Source organism: Lotus japonicus, chromosome 2, assembly GCF_012489685.1.
Source record: "Lotus japonicus ecotype B-129 chromosome 2, LjGifu_v1.2".
NCBI lineage: Eukaryota > Viridiplantae > Streptophyta > Magnoliopsida > Fabales > Fabaceae > Lotus > Lotus japonicus.
In genome coordinates, this window is record NC_080042.1 from 81,270,176 (window position 1) to 81,289,637 (window position 19,462).

Consider the following 19,462-nt stretch of genomic DNA (forward strand, 5'->3'; position numbering starts at 1 on the left):
TTCTATAATAATTAAAAATACTTAACACATTTTTTTATTTATAATTAAAAAATATTTTAATTTTAAATTAGTTAAACTATAATAATTTTTATATAATGTTAAAAAATATTGTAAGTAAACCCGTGCAACGCACATGTATAATATCTAGTTTGAAGATATTTCACGTGCTAAACAAGGTTGTAGTAGACTCAATGACCTGTAACAATACCTCGTTAATTCTTGTTTTTATTGCTTACTTGGATGGCCTATACCCAAGTACTCTGTTTCATTTAATAAATTTGCTTCTGTTTATGAAAAAAACTCTCGTGCATTGTGCGTGCATTCCATAAAACATTAATTAAAAATTGTTATTTATGGTCAGAAAATTACAGCCATTCAATAATATTTGATTTTTTGGTATATTTTAAAATTAATTAATTATAAAATATAAAAATAATTAAATATCAAAAATTCAATTAATTATATACTGTTCGTTACCAATGGTAACATGGAAAATATTCATTTGAAAATATAAATGACATTACATATAATATCACAAAGTAGTAAAAATAGTGATAATTTATATCAACATAATTTAAAATTTTTCACAAAAAACATTAATTTAATTTTTTTCTAAGTGATTATAAAATTTTCTATTCTAACTTGTTTAAAATTTGAATTAGTAAAATTAATTAGCTAATAATTATATTAATTAAAAAAATTAAATTATATTAATTAGAATGTACACTAATAAATTTATTTAGATAATAAAAAAATTATTGACTGTTTAAAAAAATAATATTTTGTTCAAATAATAAAGATACAAAGATGCATAAACCAACGAAAGGGGTCGCCTCCAGATCTGCTTCTGAGTTCCTCATAAACTAGCCTGACGCAAAAAACAAAACTATTTAAATGTATATTAATTTAAATTAATATCCATAGATTTATTGATATAAAAAAATTATTGTTTTTTTAAATAAGAAGGAAATGATTGTATTTTAAATAAGAAGAAAATGATTTAATGTTTGAATAAAAATAAATGATTGATTGTTTGAAAAAGAAATGAATGATGAATATTTAAATTATTTATTCAAAATTATTATAAATTTTATATTGTATATAATTTAAATACTTGTCTTACCAAAAAATTTAAATACGTACTTATATTAATAAAATTAATTAACTTAAAATTTAATTATATTCACATATTATTTAAAATTATATTAATACATTTATTCAAATAAAGAAACATATGACTAAGAATTTAAATATAGTGAAATTATTTATTGTTCTAATAAGAAATAAATGATTCACTTATACATAACAAAAAAGGTACTGGGACATATGGGTTGTTTGGAGGCGGTCCAGAAATCAATTCCTGGAAGGTCCAATTTATCTTTCCGATGTATCAAAATGAAAAAAAAAACTACTAGTTGTTTAAATAAGAAATAAATGATTTAAAATTTTTTATTCAAATTTTTTCTGTTCTAAAATTTTATTTTATTTTATTTTATTTCAAAAAATCGTAATTTTTGTCAAATAAGATATGTGTGAGCATGTATGTATTTTTTTTTGAAATAGAGCATGTATGTAAATACCATCCCAAATTTTTACTTGTAATTTAATTAAATTCACACTGTATTTAAATTCTATATCATAATATATATATATTTAAGTAAACAATAAATTATTTACTATTTAAGCAGAAAAAATGATTGTCTATTTAACTTTTTTATTCTAAATTATTATAAAGTTTTCTATTCAATATTTGCTTTAAATTAAAATTATAAATTAAATTATTTCTAATTTAACAATATTACTAATTTTTTGATATTTAATATTAATTAATTAATTTAGTTGACTGTTTAAAGAAGAAATAAATGGTGGACTCCTAAATAAGAAAGATATTTTTTTTTTTGACAGCAAAATTTTTTGAAAGTGGAAATAAGAAAGATATATGATCGAGTCTAAATTTTGTATCTTAAATTATTATGAAATATTCTATTCTTTATAGGTTTAAAATTTAAATTTATAAAATTAGTAATATACTATAATTTAATTAAGTATATCACTAAATTATTTAGATATGGAATTATTAATTTAAATTTGAAATTCAGGTATAAAATTTAAATTAAAAAAATTAATTATTCTATTTTAATTTAATTAATTATATCACTAAATGATTTAGATATGGAATTATTAATTTTATGTAAAAAAATATATTATTGACAATAATAAATAAGTGACTGACTCTATAAATTAGAAACAAAAGATTGACTTTTTTAAATTTTTTTAAGTTATATTAAATTTTATATTCTATATCCGTTTGAAAGTCTAAATTAATATACTTATAATTTAATTATATTATTTTTTTTGTAATTTTTATATGTAAGTTTATTTAATTCAAAATTATAGATTGATTGGTTAAATAAGAAATAAATGGTTGTTCTCATGAATCATTTTTTATCAATAATATTCTCTTTTGTTGTAAAAAAAAAAAAAGAAATAATTGGTTGCTTAAATTTGTAGTCTTACTTATTATAGCTTTTTTTAATCCATATCGTCTTAGGATGCACATTTTTTTTTGAACTTAGGATGCGCATTAATTTAACTAATTTATTACAAATTTATTTATATTCCTTAAAGTGTTTTATATTATATTATTAAATTAATGTGATAACGAAATAAATGATAAATCTTTTAATAAAAATTACTGTTTAAATAAGAGATAAATGAGAGGCTATTTCTAATTTTCGTTCTAATTTTATTTTTAATTTATTATTCTAAGTCAATTTAAAATTCAAAATCAATTGACTCCTTATTTTAATTATATTCCAAATTATTTAATTTAATATTAATAAATATAATGCAATAAGAAAAAAATGGTTGGCTGTTTAAATAAGAATTTCTTTTTGGTAGAATTTAATTAAGAAATAAATGACTGAATGTTCAAAATAAGATCCGGCTACACTTGGGTTCGTGATCTGCAAGTCACTCAACCCCCCCAAGAGGATTGGACTTGGGTGTGGAGGCTAGCGGTGCCGAAGAAGATCAGATTATTCGTGTGGCGTGCTCTCCATGGTGCCCTTCCGGTGAATGAAAAGCGTTTTCACTGTCACTTAGCAACAACAGCAGCGTGCAGTCGGTGTTCTTTTGGCCAGGAGGATTGTCTTCATTGTTTAAGAGACTGCCCACATTCCATGGAACTTTGGTCTCGGCTGGGAGCTCTTTCCTGGACAAATTTTCGAGCTGCTGATTATAGATATTGGATTATTTCTCAAGCTAAAGGTCCTAATGCAATCAAATTTGTTGCTGGAATGTGGGGAGTGTGGAAGTGGAGAAACAATATGATGCTTGATCCTAATCCTTGGCCCATTAGTATAGCTTGGCAGAAGTTGTGTATGGAACATGATGACATTTTGCATTTCCTCCATCAGGATCAGGAGATTCAGAGCTTGTTGCTGCGAGTTGACATTTGGCAACCCCCTCCAATACACTTCGTGAAGCTCAACACGGATGGAAGTTACTTGGATGAACAACACTGCATGGGAGGAGGAGGTCTCATTAGAGATAATAAGGGTAAGTTTCTCACTGGGTTCCAAAGCCTCAAGGCTGCTGGGTGCCCCTTTCTAGCTGAAGCGTTGGCTCTCCGCGAGGGCCTTCTCCTTGCCTGGAACACAGGATATCGCAATGTTTTATGTGAAGTTGATTGTCATGACCTGGTTGCTTTGCTGGTGGATACGGACGTGGACAGAGTTAGATTTCATGGTAACCGTGCTGTTTTGCGTGAGCTGCAGCACATTTTGTCAAGGAATTGGAACATTAGCTTGAGTTGGAGTCATAGGAACAGTAATATGGCAGCAGATTGGATTGCTAAGCGGGGCGCTCATGGCCTCCATCCGGGTGTTAGCTATTTAGATAGGCCCCCATCAGCTTTGGAGTCAATCATGTTGAAGGACTCCTTTGATGTTCCTTAGTGGCCTAGTTTTGTCTTCCTTGTTTAATTTTCCGAAGCACCAAAAAAAAAAAAAAAAGATCCGGCTATGTCCTCCTTAGCTTAGGATTTTTTGTATAAATAAGAACTCTGCTTTGCTGAATTGAAAACAGTTAGTTAAAAAGAGTAAACAAGTGGTGAAAGGTTTTACTAGATTTATTCTATGTGTTGTTTTCTGTGTATCAAGGCCCAGGTATAGTTCCGATAGCCTTCTCTCGGTTTTTTCATTTAATGCTTTTTCCGTTCATAATTTGAGTGATTTTCGGTATTTTGAAAGATTTTTCGTGTCTTTATTATTTTTCAATTAAGGGCTTGAGTTTATATAGCATATCGGAGTCCGTTTTTCGTGTGTTTCTTTCGTCAATTTTGTGGCATTTCTCAAGTTTATGTGAATTTTTCCTAATGCTTTAATTTTGATGTTTGTGCTTAATTCTTATATTTAAGCACTATTTGTACTACATACCATGGTTGCTATGTTATGTGCTCCCCTTTCCGAGAAAAATTTCAATCCTACATGGAGTACATGATACTTTACTTTAATTGATGTCACGAACAATACATTATCCCCTTTTTTAAATAAAAAAAACTACTCCGTCCGGCCTCAATTGTAAGCAAAAAACATGGAAAAAATTTGGCCTCAAATATAAGCAAAAGTCATAAAATTCAACTCTATTTAATATTTTCTTTCCACAAATACCCTTACACATGCATTTTGTCATTTAATTTGTACAACTTCCTATATTTGTATTACCGAGCCGCTATAACTCATTTCCACATACATTCCCAAGTTAATTTATGCTTCCAAGTTTCTTACTAGTACTATAAAAAAAAAAAGACTTACTCCTACACTACTTAAAAATGGCAGCGTCACTTGTACCAAAAGAAAAATTGGCAGCACCACATAATTTGTTTAGCATGCCTTCATTTGACTTGGGCACTTGTGATGATGAGGATTTCTCACAATTAATTGTTGAAGATTCATTAGAAGTGGTTCATCTTTGTATGTTTTGATTTTTTATAAGGGAAACATCAAAAGGCATATTACTCTGCACGTTACTGCATTAAATATGTGAGACAATTAATAGTATCATAACGGAACCAAATGCACCCTGTTTAATTTCATTAAATTTTGGTGTTTAAAACTAGAAGGTTATTTTAGTACTTTTAACCCATAGTTTATACAAAATTAATACAAAAATTCAACTTCTTAATAAGTGTGCAAATGAGAATATTTGCTTACAATTGAGGCCAGAGGGAGTATAAATTTGTGAGTACGAACGAAATATTGAGTCTCTAATTTTATTTTGATAAACCAAATTGAAGGGATCTATTTTCCCTTTGTTGTTTCCACCTTTGTTGTCGCAAGGTCTTTAAACGTGTTCAATGTCTAGGTTATTTGATCGTTGCATCTAATTTATTATATTTGCGTGTTTATAGATATTCATCTAGTATACAAAAATGGAAGCTAGAACCGAAATGAAGTAAAAGCAGGCTATACATTGTGTTGGGCATCTAAATCGAGTTTCACAACCAGTGGTATATCAACAACCACCACTTGCATCACCCACAAGCAAAGTTGTCAACAAAATGGATTTGGGTGATTATGAAAAAAAATTGTCAACTACTGGTCCTCACAGCAAACAGTCATTTCTTAGGTATTATTTGAACTATAAGAAGAGTGGAAGACCTGAAAGTGTTATGTTCTATAGTAATGGAAATTGGTTGGACTATTCTAGAGATCTTGTTAACTTGGTTAAGAATCGTTTTGAAATGAAAAAGCCAATTGTGGAAATAGGTTTAAATGGTTGTGATTTTATCCTAGATTTTTTATCCATGTGTCATGTGGACTTGAAAACGGGTCTGCAACGACCTATAGCATGGATTGATGAGGCAGGGGGATGCTTTTTCCCTGAAGTCTATGCTACTTCTGATGAAGAATCTTATGACTTATACAAACATTTGGGTATGAAATTACGTATAGGAGTCGATGTGAACAAGGTTGATGTATCCAGGTTGAGGGAGTGTAGTCGGGAGTCCAATGGCAGGGAAGCCATTCTGCAAAGTCATGGAGGTTTAGTTTCTTTCATTGAATTTGTACAAGGGAAATTGGATTTGGATTTTGTACAAGAGACGTTCTTTAACGGAATGAGTAGTTTTGGCAATACTAATTTTGAGATAGTCGAAACATATCGTTGCATAGGTGCATCAATGCAAGCACGGTTGGAGCTATTTCAAACACAAGCTGAAATTACAAAAGAATTTCATGGGGATGCTAATATTCGATATGCTTGGATTTCCTTTTCTAAAAGAGAACTATCTACAATGATGGACTATGGACTTGGGCATTGTGCACTATTTGCAACCAAACGCACATATGGTGCTGGCGTTCATCTTGCAGATGTTACCTGCCCTTATGCCAGGTTAATTTTCGCATGATCAAATTTAAAAAATAACATCATTTACATATTACTAATAATATTCAATTTTCTATATTTACAGTGCTCGTTATTGTGATATTGATGAAGATGGTGTTCGATACCTAGGCCTTTGTTGCGTAATAATGGGGAACATGGAAGTTCTTCATCCTAGAATTGGCACTGGGTGTGGTCAGTTTCGACCCAACAACTGTGAATATGATAATGGAGTTGATGACCTCCAATGCCCAAAATACTATATAGTATGGAACTTCAATATAAATACTCACATATATCCAGAATTTGTTGTTAGTTTCAAGGTCTCTAGGGATGTTGAAGGTAAATACATTTTCCTTTAGTTTTTCATGTTTTCTATTGACATTTGTTATTGATATATGTTTCCCTAGTAGAAAGGTAAAATAATATATATGATTCATTGTTTCTTGGATAAAAAATTTCTAATAGATTTTAGCGTAAGGAAATAGGGCTTCATCCACATATTGTTATCTCCTTGTGGGTGGTCTCTCTTACGTTCAATAGATTGATGACTACACTATAGTTCAAAGAAACAACCAACCTACTAGCTAAGATATATTGTGCTAATCCTTTTGAGAAAAAAAGTTCCTTCTCAATTACTAATTCATTATGCTTTGTTACAGGACATTTTAAAGGAACTTTGGGAGAAAATAATGATTTTATTTTTAATTCCCTTGACGCCAATTCGGATGATCATGGTTCTAGCGACAAGTTACATTCAACCTCGTCAATAGATAATGTAAGTTTGTTTTTGAAACCAAAAGTTTTATTAGATTGAATGATTGATTGTACAAACAGAACTCAATAAAGGGACTATAATTCCCTCTAATAATACACAAAAATACATAGAAATCAAATTACTGTGGTGCCTCCAATAGATAATGTAAGTTACCTGATATGAGTTTTGCATCTTATATTATCCAAGTTTACCTGATATGGGATTGAAGAACCCCCCTTCTTCTTCTATTAATATATTTTGCTTTATCCAAAAAAAAAATACAAGTTTTCTATGTAAAAGACAACATGGTTAATACTAAATTGGTTAAAAAGCATTTTTGGCCATGATGTTTCAAGTTTGTGTAAATTCTGCCCCTACTCTATTTTTGTCGACGTTTCTACCCCTCATGTTTTCAAACAGTGCACCGTCTACCCCTTCGTTAGTCAGGCTTTCTCAGAAGAGGTTCCTGAGTGGATGGGAGAGATGAAGAGGAGTATATGAAGTTGATGATGATCAAGGAAATGATATAAATTAAATTTGCTTGATGTATATATCAATTATGTATGTAACTGAACTGGTTAAATGCATGTTTTGCTACTTACATGTCTTGAGTTTGAATCTCTCATGCCCCATTTTTCCAATTTCACTTGTAATTTCCACGTGGCATGTCCAAAAAATATAAAAAATAAAAGCTAAATCAGCTCATTCCGTTAGTTTTTAACGTCTGACTGACGGAGGGGTAGACGATGCACTTTTTGAAAACATGAGGGGTAGAAACATCGACAAAAATAGAGTAGAGGCAGAATTTGCACAAACTTAAAACATCAAGGGCCAAAAGTAATTTTTAGCCTACTAACTTTTAACTTCTTTTCACATATAAGAATGCTTCTCATTTTTCCTTAATACTTTTTTTTACCTGCTTAACATACTTGATAAGAAATTAAATTAAAGATGACACGGTTTTTCTATTCTAAAAAAATTCAAAAGTTGTTAGCTTAATATACCTTTATTTTATTGAAGATTTTCTTGGTGAAACCTACAATTAATATGCTTCCAATTTTTATTGATAATGATCATGTACCAATTTTTCTCTGACTAGGTACATCTAACTCTTCTCATCTCATTAAGGAATCTTGCTCTTTAAGTTATTTTTTTATGGTCTAAAAGTTATCATTTTTTGACTAACTCATTTTATTTCCTCTAATGTTTTATGTGTGAATTGGTTGCTTGATAAACATATTCACGTCTTTCATGCACAACACCAAGGGGCTTTGTATTTATTTAGATTTTTCTTCTAGTCTTAAATCCTATAATGTTTAGCTTAATGCATGTATTAATAAAACAAATTGATTGTGCGATACCTCAGGGAATAGCTGTTAATGGGGTCGCTAGCACCCTAAATATTCCAAAATCTCTTTGGCTTCCTTTTCCTATGCTTATTGCTGCTATTAGTGACAATGTTTCTTCCAGTGACATGAGTCTTATCAGTGCACATTATGAACTATACAAGGTATATGAAATAGCTCTCATTCTTGTCTTTATCAATGAAATGTCTCTAATACATCATTTTGTTTTAATTAAGGCAAAGCAGATTTCCCGTCATGATTTTGTTAAAGAGTTGAGGTTGATAGTTGGAGATACTATATTGAGAGCTACAATAACAAGTCTTCAATTCAAGGTGCAAATTAAAAAAATTATTTTATTTCTTATGAAGATTTAATTTGACTTTGAATTATCCTGTATTCTGCTGCGGTTATACCTTTATGAGGAAATTAATTGTTTAGCATAATAAGCTATAATTTTCATTTATTCAAAGTCTTATGTGCAGTCTTATATTATGTGGTTATGTGTCTTAAATATTTAACTTATGGCTACAGATACCATCAAATGGTGCTCCAACCAAAATGAAGGCTTAGGCTTACTATCTATGAAGAGATGAAGAACTTTACAATGAAAGTTAACCATTGTCAACTTTTTGTTACACTCAAGTTGAAGTTATGATATTATTTGCTTCTAGGCAAACTGTGTTTTTTCATTTATTTTTACCTTGAATTGTGCCTTATACTTGGTACTTGAACTTCATTAGATTTGACTATATGTAAGTCATGTGTTTTACGTTGTCACTATTTTTATGCTTTATTTGCATTAACAATCATATTGAAAGTCTCCGAATCATAGCTAAAGTAGTGGGTAAATAGCCAAGTTGGTCCTTGAATGTGTCAACCGCCTTCAAGTTGGTCCCTAAACTTCTAAAATGCCTCCCACGGTCCCTGAATGTGGCAAAAGTCATTCACATTAGTCCCTCCGTCAATTTTGGTCCACTAACGGAGATGATGTGGCTGTTAAATGCTGACATGGACGGTTAAATGTTGACGTGGATAACGTTAAGCAATTTAGTCCCTGAATATGGCAAATATAGACAATTTAGTCCCCGGGTTAAATTCACAATTTTTCAAAAAAGGTGTAGGTGGGATTCAAAACTATGACTTAGGAGTGGCAAAACAACTCCTTTGCCAGCTGACCTATACAACATAATGTTAGTAATCTGCACTCTGTTGTATTTATTTAACTTCTTGATTCTTATAATGGTTTCAATCTGATTAAATTACAGTACAAGAAGCGACATAAGAGAGACATGATTTTTATCCACCACCTTGACAACCTTGAAGGAGGACCCATAGGATTTAATCTGTGATATGGTGAATATGTTTTCAGTCTTCTATTGAAGTCATTAACCAAAATAGCAAGCATATTTGGTTTTCTTGTTTTGATCTTTTGGGGTTTCTGAGTTGAATTGATCCTCACTACACAGAACTAAAAGCAAAGAAAAGAAGACTTTGTATTTTCTTCATCTAATATGGTGATTGCAACCAGTTTGGATAGCAAAATAGTTCCCAACTAGGTTTCTGGGTTAATTTTCTAGGTTTAGTTGTTAAATTTCTAGGATAACTAGGAGGGTGAGAGAGAGGTTTAGATTTTAATTTAAGATTATGTTTTGGAAATTAGGAGTGAATTGAATGTTTCAATTTAATAGCTAGCTAGAAGTTAAATAAATAAAACATAGTGCAGCTTATAAGCATTACATTGTATAGCTCTGCTGGTAAAGGACATGTTTTGCCACTCTTATGTCCCTGTTTCGAATCCCACTCATACCCTTTTTTTGAAAAATGGTGAATTTAACACGGGGACTAAATTGTCTACATTTGCCATATTCAGGGACTAAATTGCCTAATGTGATCCACGTCAACATTTAACCGTCCATGTCAGCATTTAACAGCCGCATCATCTCCGTTAGTTGACTAAAATCAACGGAGGGACTAACGTGAATGACTTTTGGCACATTCAAGGACCGCGGGAGACATTTTAGAAGTTTAGGGACCAACTTGAAGGCGGTTGACACATTCAAGGACCAATTTGGCTATTTACCCCTAAAGTAGTAAGAGTTAGGAGATATATAGGTTGGGGTGGGAGTGGTCAAGAGATCAATCCCTTTAGGTGCAATTTATCTTTCCGATGTGAAAAAAAAAAAAAATCAAATGCAAAACATCGCGAAGATGTAAACTCATATTGAATTGAAGATCAGATTATTCCTTCGAAGCGAAATAGATTGCATATCAAATCACCCATTAAACATTTATTTTATCCAACATTTGGGAGGACTTAATTAAATAAAAGTAAAAGAAAATGATTTGTAGACTTCTAACAGACACTCCAGGTGATAAAGGAAAAGAATATGTATATATATATATATATATATATATATATATATATATAAGAAAAGAGAAATAAAGAGAAAAATAAGTTGTTTGTTAAGTATCTGCCATATTTGTATTTATCTTAACAGCATAACGCACACAACCTTTGTCATCTTACTTTTTTACCACGAACTTAACTAACAATTTTTTTTGAAAGCAAAATTATTAATAGATAGTGTTGAGAAATACTTCTTCTTAACATAAGTACAGTAACTAAGACAATAAAGCAAGTCGGTATAAACCGAACCAAACATGAAATACCCAAAAACACCTCGATTGCAAACCCATAGAGCATTGCCACAAGCTTTAACGCCTAACATTAAAGACCAAAACAACCCCTAATTAAGGGAGAAAAAATCGATCAAATTGGGATCCACCATTCAACTTCAAAATATGAACCACGGTGGCAGGAGCAGCTAAAAATCCAAGAGAATAAATATCAAACCAAATAGTAGCTTCAAAAAGCGCAAAAGCAAAAAAGGCAAAGAAGAGCGGAAACGAATCAGAACCAGTAAGAAGCACACCGATCAAGAGACAACGTCGAACAAGAGACAAAGGCCTAAGCACCCCAGCAAATCAGACTGCACAATGTCTCAATGTACCTTGCCTCAACTAACCAGAAGTAAAAGGAGCATAATGAGCGCCGCTAAAACTAAACAAAACCCGCAACACCAAGTGTCTCAAACCCAATGATCGTGACGCACCACTCCACATAACCGCATTGCCTCCCCAAGGCTACATTTCAAACACTGCAACCTATGGAATGGCTTTGAGTAGACCCCGGCCACACCAAAAAATACCAAGCAATACTCACTACAACGACCCGAAAACGCACAGAGAAGAAGAAACCAAACCACCATAGACGATCTTTGCCACCGCTAGAGGAAGAAAGGAGCATGAAACCACTCCCCATCACCACTCAAGCGGGAAACGCCCACCACATCCAATGGAAACCCTACCTCCGATCGTCAGCAGATCTAGACACAACATAATAGAAAGGGGCGCATCGAAATAGGGAGGAGAGAATACAACCAGATCTGAGAACGGCGTACCACACTACCACTAGATGGAGGAGAACGGAGCTGGAGCAGCAGAGGCGCGGGAATGGCGACCGAGAAAGGAAACACACCCATTGCATCGAGGAGGTGCACCAGGGGCGGACCTATGTGTAATTGACCCCTGAAAATTTTAAATTATACTAGTAAACTAAGTTTTACACCTATTTGCACCAAAGACCCACCTATTTGCACAACTATGACTTGTATAATTTTTTATGTATAAACATATTAAAGTTGTTTGTAATTATATTTTTACCGATATGTTCATTTGAAAAATTTGAACCCCCTAACCCCGGGGTCCTGGATCCGCCACTGAGGTGCACAGATTGAGGCCGCCACACCTAAGGCAGGCAGGCAACCTACATAACCCTCTGAGATCCCAACAAAAAGCGCCGAAAACAGAGACGAAAATGAACCAGAACTGAGATAAGCATCGTGGAGGACGAGGATGGAAACAACAGTGAGCATCGCAGGTGGTTATAGAAGCGGAAGGGCGACGTCGTCACAGAGGAGAAGAAGCCGCTGGAGGAGAAAAGGGATGAGAGCCTTAGCAGGAGATGAAGAGGGGACAAGGCAGGAAGAAAGATGCGACTGAAATAAGAGCAGAAGTGCGCAGGATCGAGGTTGCCGCCGCTCACATAAAAGGGCGGCGCGGCGGCCACCCAAAGAAAATCCTAGCTCGGAACTCAGAAATGATAGAGTTTTAGTGAGAGAAAATTGTCTCTTTTTTTGGACAATTAAAAATTACTTTTTAATATAAAATCAATTCACACTAACTCTAAACAAACAATCTTTTTGGAATGGAGTAACATTTTTCATAAGTAGCATTACATGTCTTCATTTGTTTTGCGTATTTGTTTGCATTTTCCTTAGAAATACAAATTAACTATAAGCATGAGAAGGAATAAAGAATATTTTTTCTTTTTCTTTTTAGCTTTCTTTTATGTAAATAACACACGATATCATTGCCCCTTTATTTTGTTTGTTGACTATGTCCGTATTCTTTTTCACCCTTTATTGAAAAATTCCAGCCTTTTCCTAAGTTCATATTCTCAATTTTCTCTTTTCTTCCCAAAGTGCAAAGTATTCCAAGATGTAGGATAAAAATATGGTTTCGTCTACCGTGGGTGCTTCAGTTTAATTTTCACCTTTGAATATAATATTAAAATATTGAGTGATCCAGATTTAAAACATGAAAAAGATGTAATGACGAAAGCACCCCTGATTAATCATCCTCTCCATCCCTCCTATCCTAAGTCCTAACTGCTCTGCTAGGCAACCATAGCCACCGCCGACGAATGGGCCTCCGCCTACTGCTACTCCACCACCACCTCCTCCTCCTCCTTAGATCCTCTTTCTCTCCCTCCCCTTTCCCCTCCACTGCTCCCCTGGCCCAACACCGTGCCCGCTTCCCTCCTCAGCCTCCTTCAACCTCTGATTTAAGCCCCACCAAACTACAGCAACAGAGCCCTCCAGATCCACCACCAAAACATGCAGATCCGCCCTCAAAAACTTCCAGATCTGCACCAAATCTCTCCAGCCATCAAGACCCACTGGCCATCGCCGTTGTCAGAGGCAGAACCGTGACCATCGACCCTTGCCGCCGTGAGTGCAAGGTCCAGACGTTCCGTTTCGCTGCACCGGGGTCGCACATGCTCCAGCCTTCACTCGCATCACCATCATAGCAAAACTCATCGTGTTCCAGTCCCTTTGGGCCTCTGCTTCCTCTGCTTAAAACCTCGCGCAGCCGGGCCAGAGTCTCGCCGTCGTCGCCTTGGTCGTGGTCCCCTATGTGTTCATCTTCTGTTCTTCTCCACCATTTTTAGACTGATTTCCTCCTTTCATCTTTTCCACTTTTATTTGATTGTGGTTGTGGGCTGGTGATGCTGTGGAATGGTGGATGGGCGGAGCTGTTGGAGTGGTGGTTGAGACATCGACGTGGCTCACCGGAGACAGATGAGAGGGACACTGAGAGAAAAGAAGAAGGATGGAAAATGAAAAGATAAAATGGACAATTCAGTAATTTAAGTTTGAAATAGTAACTGAAGCACCGTGGGTCAGTTTAACGCAGCCTAAAAATATAGGAAGGAGGAACCCAGCTTCTTTGGTGGAAATATCTAAATATTTCATCATAAACGTAAAGTGCTCCATTACAATTACCAAGGATCACTTCTTACTTTAACATAGCTAAAGCTCACCCTCCCCCTCTCTTTCTCTCATGTCTCTTTCTCTCACAGGTTGCAAAACATACAAATCAATTAGATTTCATATATTTACCCAGAAAATAAAATATGTTGATTTGGATCTCACAAGAGCTCTGATAGGAAGGCTATGCTTTTTTCCCCCACCCTCTCCTTTTGTTGCTTTCTGTCTTTCTTGTCTCCTTGTGTTTCTTTAGCACCCTTTACTTTTCTCTTTTTTCTCTTTTGTTTTCTTTTACCTTTCTCTTTCTCTGATTCTCTCAGAGGGTTCCTGATTCTCATTTCAGCACTCTACCTTCTCCTTCAATTTCAGAGACATATAATTGTAAAATTAATAATATATATCCAGGAGGAAGATTTCTCAAAGAGGTTGGCCCAAAGTGAATCCCAAATCCAAATTAAGTTTCTTCGGGCTTGATCCTGAAAGGTTTGAGGATGAGCTTCCATCTGATATTCTCTCATAGCTTAGGCACTTTGGATCCATTTCCTTCTGAAAAAATAACAACAAAAAAAGTTCAGAAATGTGTAATGATAAGAATATGATTAAAGGTATAAAAGAGGAAAATGTGCTAGTTAGTCAGAGAGTAGTGTAGAACAAGAGAAGTGTATGTGAGAACTGAGAACAGATTTTGGGAATCAAAAAGGACATTGGACTCAGAGAATAATTTTAATTTTACCGATTGAGAAAAAAAGAAGAAACTTCAGATATGGGACACACCTAAAAGCCTGCTAGCTAAGTGCTAGGAAAACTTGCATGTTCAAGTGCTAGCTAGCTTCCAAGATCCAATTATCTTATAGTATAGCATTACAATTACAATTCATGTAGGTGTGTTGTGTGTGTGTTTGATTATATATTTGTTATTAATTGACCTAGCTATAATTTCATTTTCAAAGTCTAGACCTTTGACAATTGAGTCAAATGGAGTAGGTTTAGGGTTCTATGGTCGTTTTCAATATGGTCATTAATAAATCCTAACTAGAGGGGAGTTTTTAGTCTTTACAGCACAAATCGCTTTTAACCTTTGTAATTTGTAAATGTGAAAAGGACTGGTCTACCCCATTTGAATTTGTGAAGGACAAAGCAGCTTTATGGAAAGACTATTTCTTTTCTCATAGCTATAATGTGCATGGCAAGATGAAAAAGATCAAACGTATTTCCTTTTCAGCTCAACTCCCTTTCATGCAAATTCCAAACGCAGCCTAATTGGTATTTGTGAATGCATAGCTTTTGAAACAAAAAAGCCAACCTTAGCAACTAAAGTTGTGCTTTGCTTGTTGAGTAACATTTACAATTCATGGCATGTTTGTAAAAGTTTCACCTAAAGTCAAAATCAATTATGAAAAGAAATTTCTCGATTCCAGAATGGATTCTGAAGAAAAATATGTTATCCAAACAGGCTAACATACCTCAAGAGAAGGTGTGTTTCCAACAGAATCATTCTTTGGCTTGCCATGCAACCAAGCTTCCCTGTTATAACCAAACACATGAAGAGAATATTTCCCATTAATGGATGCCATGCAGAAGAAAAGAAAACTGAGGAAAGAAAGCCATCTTTTACAGTGTTATTTATATGCCCTTTCAGTTATTCTTTTGATTTTGAAATAAAGTTGAAGTCATCCCAAATTCCTAATTGATGTATCATGTTGCCCATGACTATAATATATATATATATATATATATATATATATATATGTGTATAAATATATAGGACCATTGAAGGATGTTTCAAAGGGAATATCGCTTTGGCACCAAGATTTCTAATTATGGTTCTACAAGGGCTTAGCTTTGAGACTAAGTTTCCCAATTGTGTAGGGCCCCATGTAATAGCCTAATGTCTGAACCCCACAAAATCCTAAGGAAAGAGATATCTCTAATTTTAAGGTGGATTTTAGCAAATATGAAATTCCATTGTCTTTGAATGGTGTGTGTGTGGGTTCCTTTTTTACTTCCTTTTCACCCACTAGAAGAGAGTATATTATTACCCCATCATGGAGTTTTGGATGCTCATGGTTTGAGGACAGACAGAACAAAGCAAACTGAAAATGATTTATTCTTTTTGTGATTTTTTGCGCCTAACCATGTTTGCATGTGAGGTTAAGAAAGAGAAAGGAGAAAGCAAGGAACAAAAGGAGAGAAATGCTCCTATGAATAAGGCATGCACGAACTGCTCCTTTTTTATATATATATTAATAAGTATTTTTTGCAACATGAACGGTTCACGTAAAGTTTTAAAAATTTGAATCATGAAAAATGTTGCATAGAAAAATTACCACTTGCTTGGAAAAAAAATGTTCCCAACATCATTCAGTACAAAATGTTCCACTATAGTTTTGTTTTGGAGACCTCAATAACAAGACTATGCTAGGTTGATCCATGTGTGAAAACTTGAAATTCCGTAGAGTGGCTCATTCAATCTCCTATCAATTAAATTGTGTCATATCATTTAAAATTCACTCATATAACATTATCTTGACATATTTACAACCAGATGACACAATTTAATTGGTAGGACAAGAAAGAAGATAGATAGAAGTTTCTTCATCCAAATGGTGAAGCATAAAATTAGCTAAAGAAAAAATGTGTGATAAGTCAAAGATGGATAACACATGATTAGAAGCATTACCTTGAAGAATTGCTCCAAAGCCCATGACATTCCTTCTCTTGATTAACAACATTTGATCTTCCCTGCTTAATAGATAGTTCAGGCCTTCTTGAAGAATTGATGTCAAACATTAAGTCATCAGAATTATCTCCAGATGATCCATTGTCGTACACATCTGATTGCCCTAATTCATGTTCACAAGGGAATAGAAAAAGAAAAAGGTTAAAGAAAAGAGAAAGAGCAAGGTAGAATTGATCAATTAACTATCAATTAGACAAAATGAAATTAAGTGGATTCTTCTAACCTGAAGAAGCTGCTGCTCTATCTGTAGTCTTCACCGTCCGATACATCTAGATTAAGTTTAATGCAAGATATTATTAACCTCAGATATAAATAAGGAAATTAAAAAACAAAAAAGCAGGTTAATTAATTAGTAGAAATTAATCGAAGAAGTTTATGGTAGGAATAAGAAATTAAATTGCAAGGAGTATTAAATTGATGTGCAGTAGAGTAGTACAAGATCTAAGACAGAAGCATTTATGGTTCCGGTATAATATGCATATGCATGGGAGCATGTGACTAACCATGGTTAAAGCTGGCATGTGGTAAACAAAACCAACGCATCATTGAGAAATGATGGTGTTTGTTTGGTACGTACAGATTGCACAATTTTCTTATATATACACACATTTTATTCATTTTTTAATGGCATGGAGTGAACTACGAGCTTGTCCTACTTGATTTTCAGAAATCGATAACACTCTCTCTCTTGAATTTTTTATTTTTTTTGTTCAATTTGGGTGGTTCATTCTTCCATGCAAAAAGCTGTTTATTAGGTTGCAAAAGCAGAAGGAGAAGCAGAGAGAGGGAACAGATCTAATTGAAAAAGAAGCGCTAAGGATTTATGAGACTCTTTCTAAGAAAACCATTGGAATTTGAAACATTTATATATTCATCACTTAACTGCTTCCTCTAATGTAATGTAATGCAAATTAAGCACTGATTTGGGGGTAAGATTAGCTATAAAAAGGTGCAATTAATCAAAGAGTTACCTGTAAGTGAGACTTGACATGGGCTAAAGTGAGATCCTTCACATCCATTAGCTCAAGCACTGATTTTGGGGTAGCCCCTAATGAAAACAAACACCAGTACAAACAAAAATTAGTTAAAAAATCCAAATTAACATTGTTAAATTAAGAAAGGCAAATTTTCTGTTGTGGTTCGGCTCTTATCGCTTCGATTCTTCGATTTGTTACTTGAATTTTCCATGAGTGTAAGAAGAAGGGGAAATTAAGCAAGAAAAAAATGGTGATGACTGATGATGCATACTTTCATGCCCGCCTAAGAGCTCAACAGCGTGGACGAAGCGAGCGTGGAGCGTGGTAGTCCACCGCATCCTCGGAGCTCTCATGCTTCGTTTCGCGGGGAAGCGAGACAAGAACCTGGACCGCATCAGAGCCTGAGATGGAAAATTAGGGGTTGGAGAACCGGTGTTGGTGTTGGAAATTAGAGAAGAAGGTGTGGAAGAAGGTTCTAGAAGATGATGTGGTTGAGTGGTGAATGGCATCATCGGAGGGGGGTTTTGGTACACCGGGATTCCCCTGATGGGTCTGAGAAAACCGAGTTCTTGGCTCAAGCTTTGGTGCTGAAGTGGTTGTTGGTGGAAGAGTGGTTGAAAGTAATGGTTTTGCTGAAAAGATTGGAAGTGGTTGTTGTTGCTGTTGTTGGCAATGGCGTTATTAGCATGATGAATGGTGGTGTTTGATTCTGAAGGCCTTGGATTGGAGAGGGAAAGGTCGAAGAAGCCGGTATCTTTTTTCGCCATTGATGAAGTTGACATGGAGCTTCTGGATTCCAAAGCTCTCTTCCAGAACCCCAAATCCATGTCTTCCTCTGTGCTTCTTTTCCAACTTGATGTGGTGGGTTTGGAATTTGGAGGACTAATTTGCAAAGACAAGTCTGGTTGTGCTGGGAATAGCTCCATCTTTGGGTACAACACAAGAATAAATCAATAACCTTGTGTTGTTCTGCTTCAATTTGGGTTCTCTTCTCTTGCTTTTGCAGTTTCCCCCCTGCTCAGTTTCCCTTTGTTGTGTAATAGAGTGATGGTTTTATAGTATGGGAGTTTTCAAGGAGGATGGAAGTGAAATAGAGCTGATTGCAAGATAAGGGTAATTAATTGGATTTTTTGAAGATGAGTAATGGTGGAGTTTTGAGCATTCAATCAATTTGATGGAGTAGTTGCAGAGAGAGCAGAGATTTGAGATGTGGAGGAGACGGCAAAGAGAGAGAAAGAAGGAAAGAAGAAATGACAAGGTATGTGAAGTGAATGGCTTGTTTCTTTTGTGTGAAGTATATGTGAGAAAATGACACTTGAGGGACTATACTATAGGGGTGGTGGGAGGAGAGAGAAGGTTGTTTCTTTTTGCAAAATTATTAGTATATATTCGTGCAGTGCAGACATTCAACATACCACTGTGACTAAAAAATGAACCGAGTTTAAAATTAATAGGTATAACATATCATAGGAGAAATATAGGTATAACATATCATAGGAGAAATAGACGAAAACAAAAAGGTAGATTCTGTGGTACCCTGAATTTTTTTTGGGTGTGATACCCAGATTAGGTAATTTAATAGATTATTATCATATTATTCAGGGTATATACTACATCTTTAGATTTTGCTTCACTTATCAATT

The 19,462-nt window shown here is 34.1% G+C and overlaps 2 protein-coding genes across 3 annotated transcripts; one reads left to right on the forward strand and one right to left on the reverse strand.

The window, feature by feature from the left end:
* Positions 1-5,563: 5,563 nt before the first annotated feature.
* Positions 5,564-9,060, forward strand: LOC130737108 (inactive poly [ADP-ribose] polymerase RCD1-like). The gene is made up of 6 exons (XM_057588878.1): positions 5,564-6,396; positions 6,476-6,729; positions 7,050-7,165; positions 8,511-8,654; positions 8,727-8,822; positions 9,022-9,060. The coding sequence occupies exons 1-6, from the start codon at positions 5,564-5,566 to the stop codon at positions 9,058-9,060; spliced, it is 1,482 nt and encodes a 493-aa protein (XP_057444861.1).
* A 4,997-nt stretch (positions 9,061-14,057) lies between these two features.
* On the reverse strand, positions 14,058-19,118 carry LOC130740168 (probable transcription factor KAN2). 2 transcript variants are annotated; one of them, XM_057592682.1, is made up of 6 exons: positions 18,091-19,118; positions 17,814-17,890; positions 17,066-17,111; positions 16,783-16,936; positions 15,566-15,626; positions 14,058-14,648 (listed from the first exon to the last, which is right to left on the reverse strand). In XM_057592682.1, exons 1-6 carry the CDS (start codon positions 18,743-18,745, stop codon positions 14,520-14,522), a joined length of 1,122 nt encoding a protein of 373 aa, XP_057448665.1. In that variant the 5' UTR covers positions 18,746-19,118; the 3' UTR covers positions 14,058-14,519. The 2 variants fall into 2 exon arrangements, with proteins under 2 accessions (XP_057448665.1, XP_057448664.1); XM_057592681.1 differs by having other exon boundaries at positions 16,783-16,945; positions 18,091-19,117.
* Positions 19,119-19,462: the final 344 nt, after the last annotated feature.

Bases quoted from the DNA above. Each gene is read 5' to 3' on its own strand.
- LOC130737108 (XM_057588878.1), top strand. From the start codon at position 5,564: ATGGATTTGGGTGATTATGAAAAAAAATTGTCAACTACTGGTCCTCAC. The intron at 6,730-7,049 runs GTAAATACATTT...GCTTTGTTACAG, and splicing joins GGTCTCTAGGGATGTTGAAG to GACATTTTAAAGGAACTTTG. The intron at 8,823-9,021 runs GTGCAAATTAAA...TTATGGCTACAG, and splicing joins TAACAAGTCTTCAATTCAAG to ATACCATCAAATGGTGCTCC.
- LOC130740168 (XM_057592681.1), bottom strand. From the start codon at position 18,745: ATGGAGCTATTCCCAGCACAACCAGACTTGTCTTTGCAAATTAGTCCT. The intron at 17,891-18,090 runs GTATGCATCATC...TGTTTTCATTAG, and splicing joins GCTCTTAGGCGGGCATGAAA to GGGCTACCCCAAAATCAGTG. The intron at 16,946-17,065 runs GTTAGAAGAATC...AACATGAATTAG, and splicing joins TAGAGCAGCAGCTTCTTCAG to GGCAATCAGATGTGTACGAC.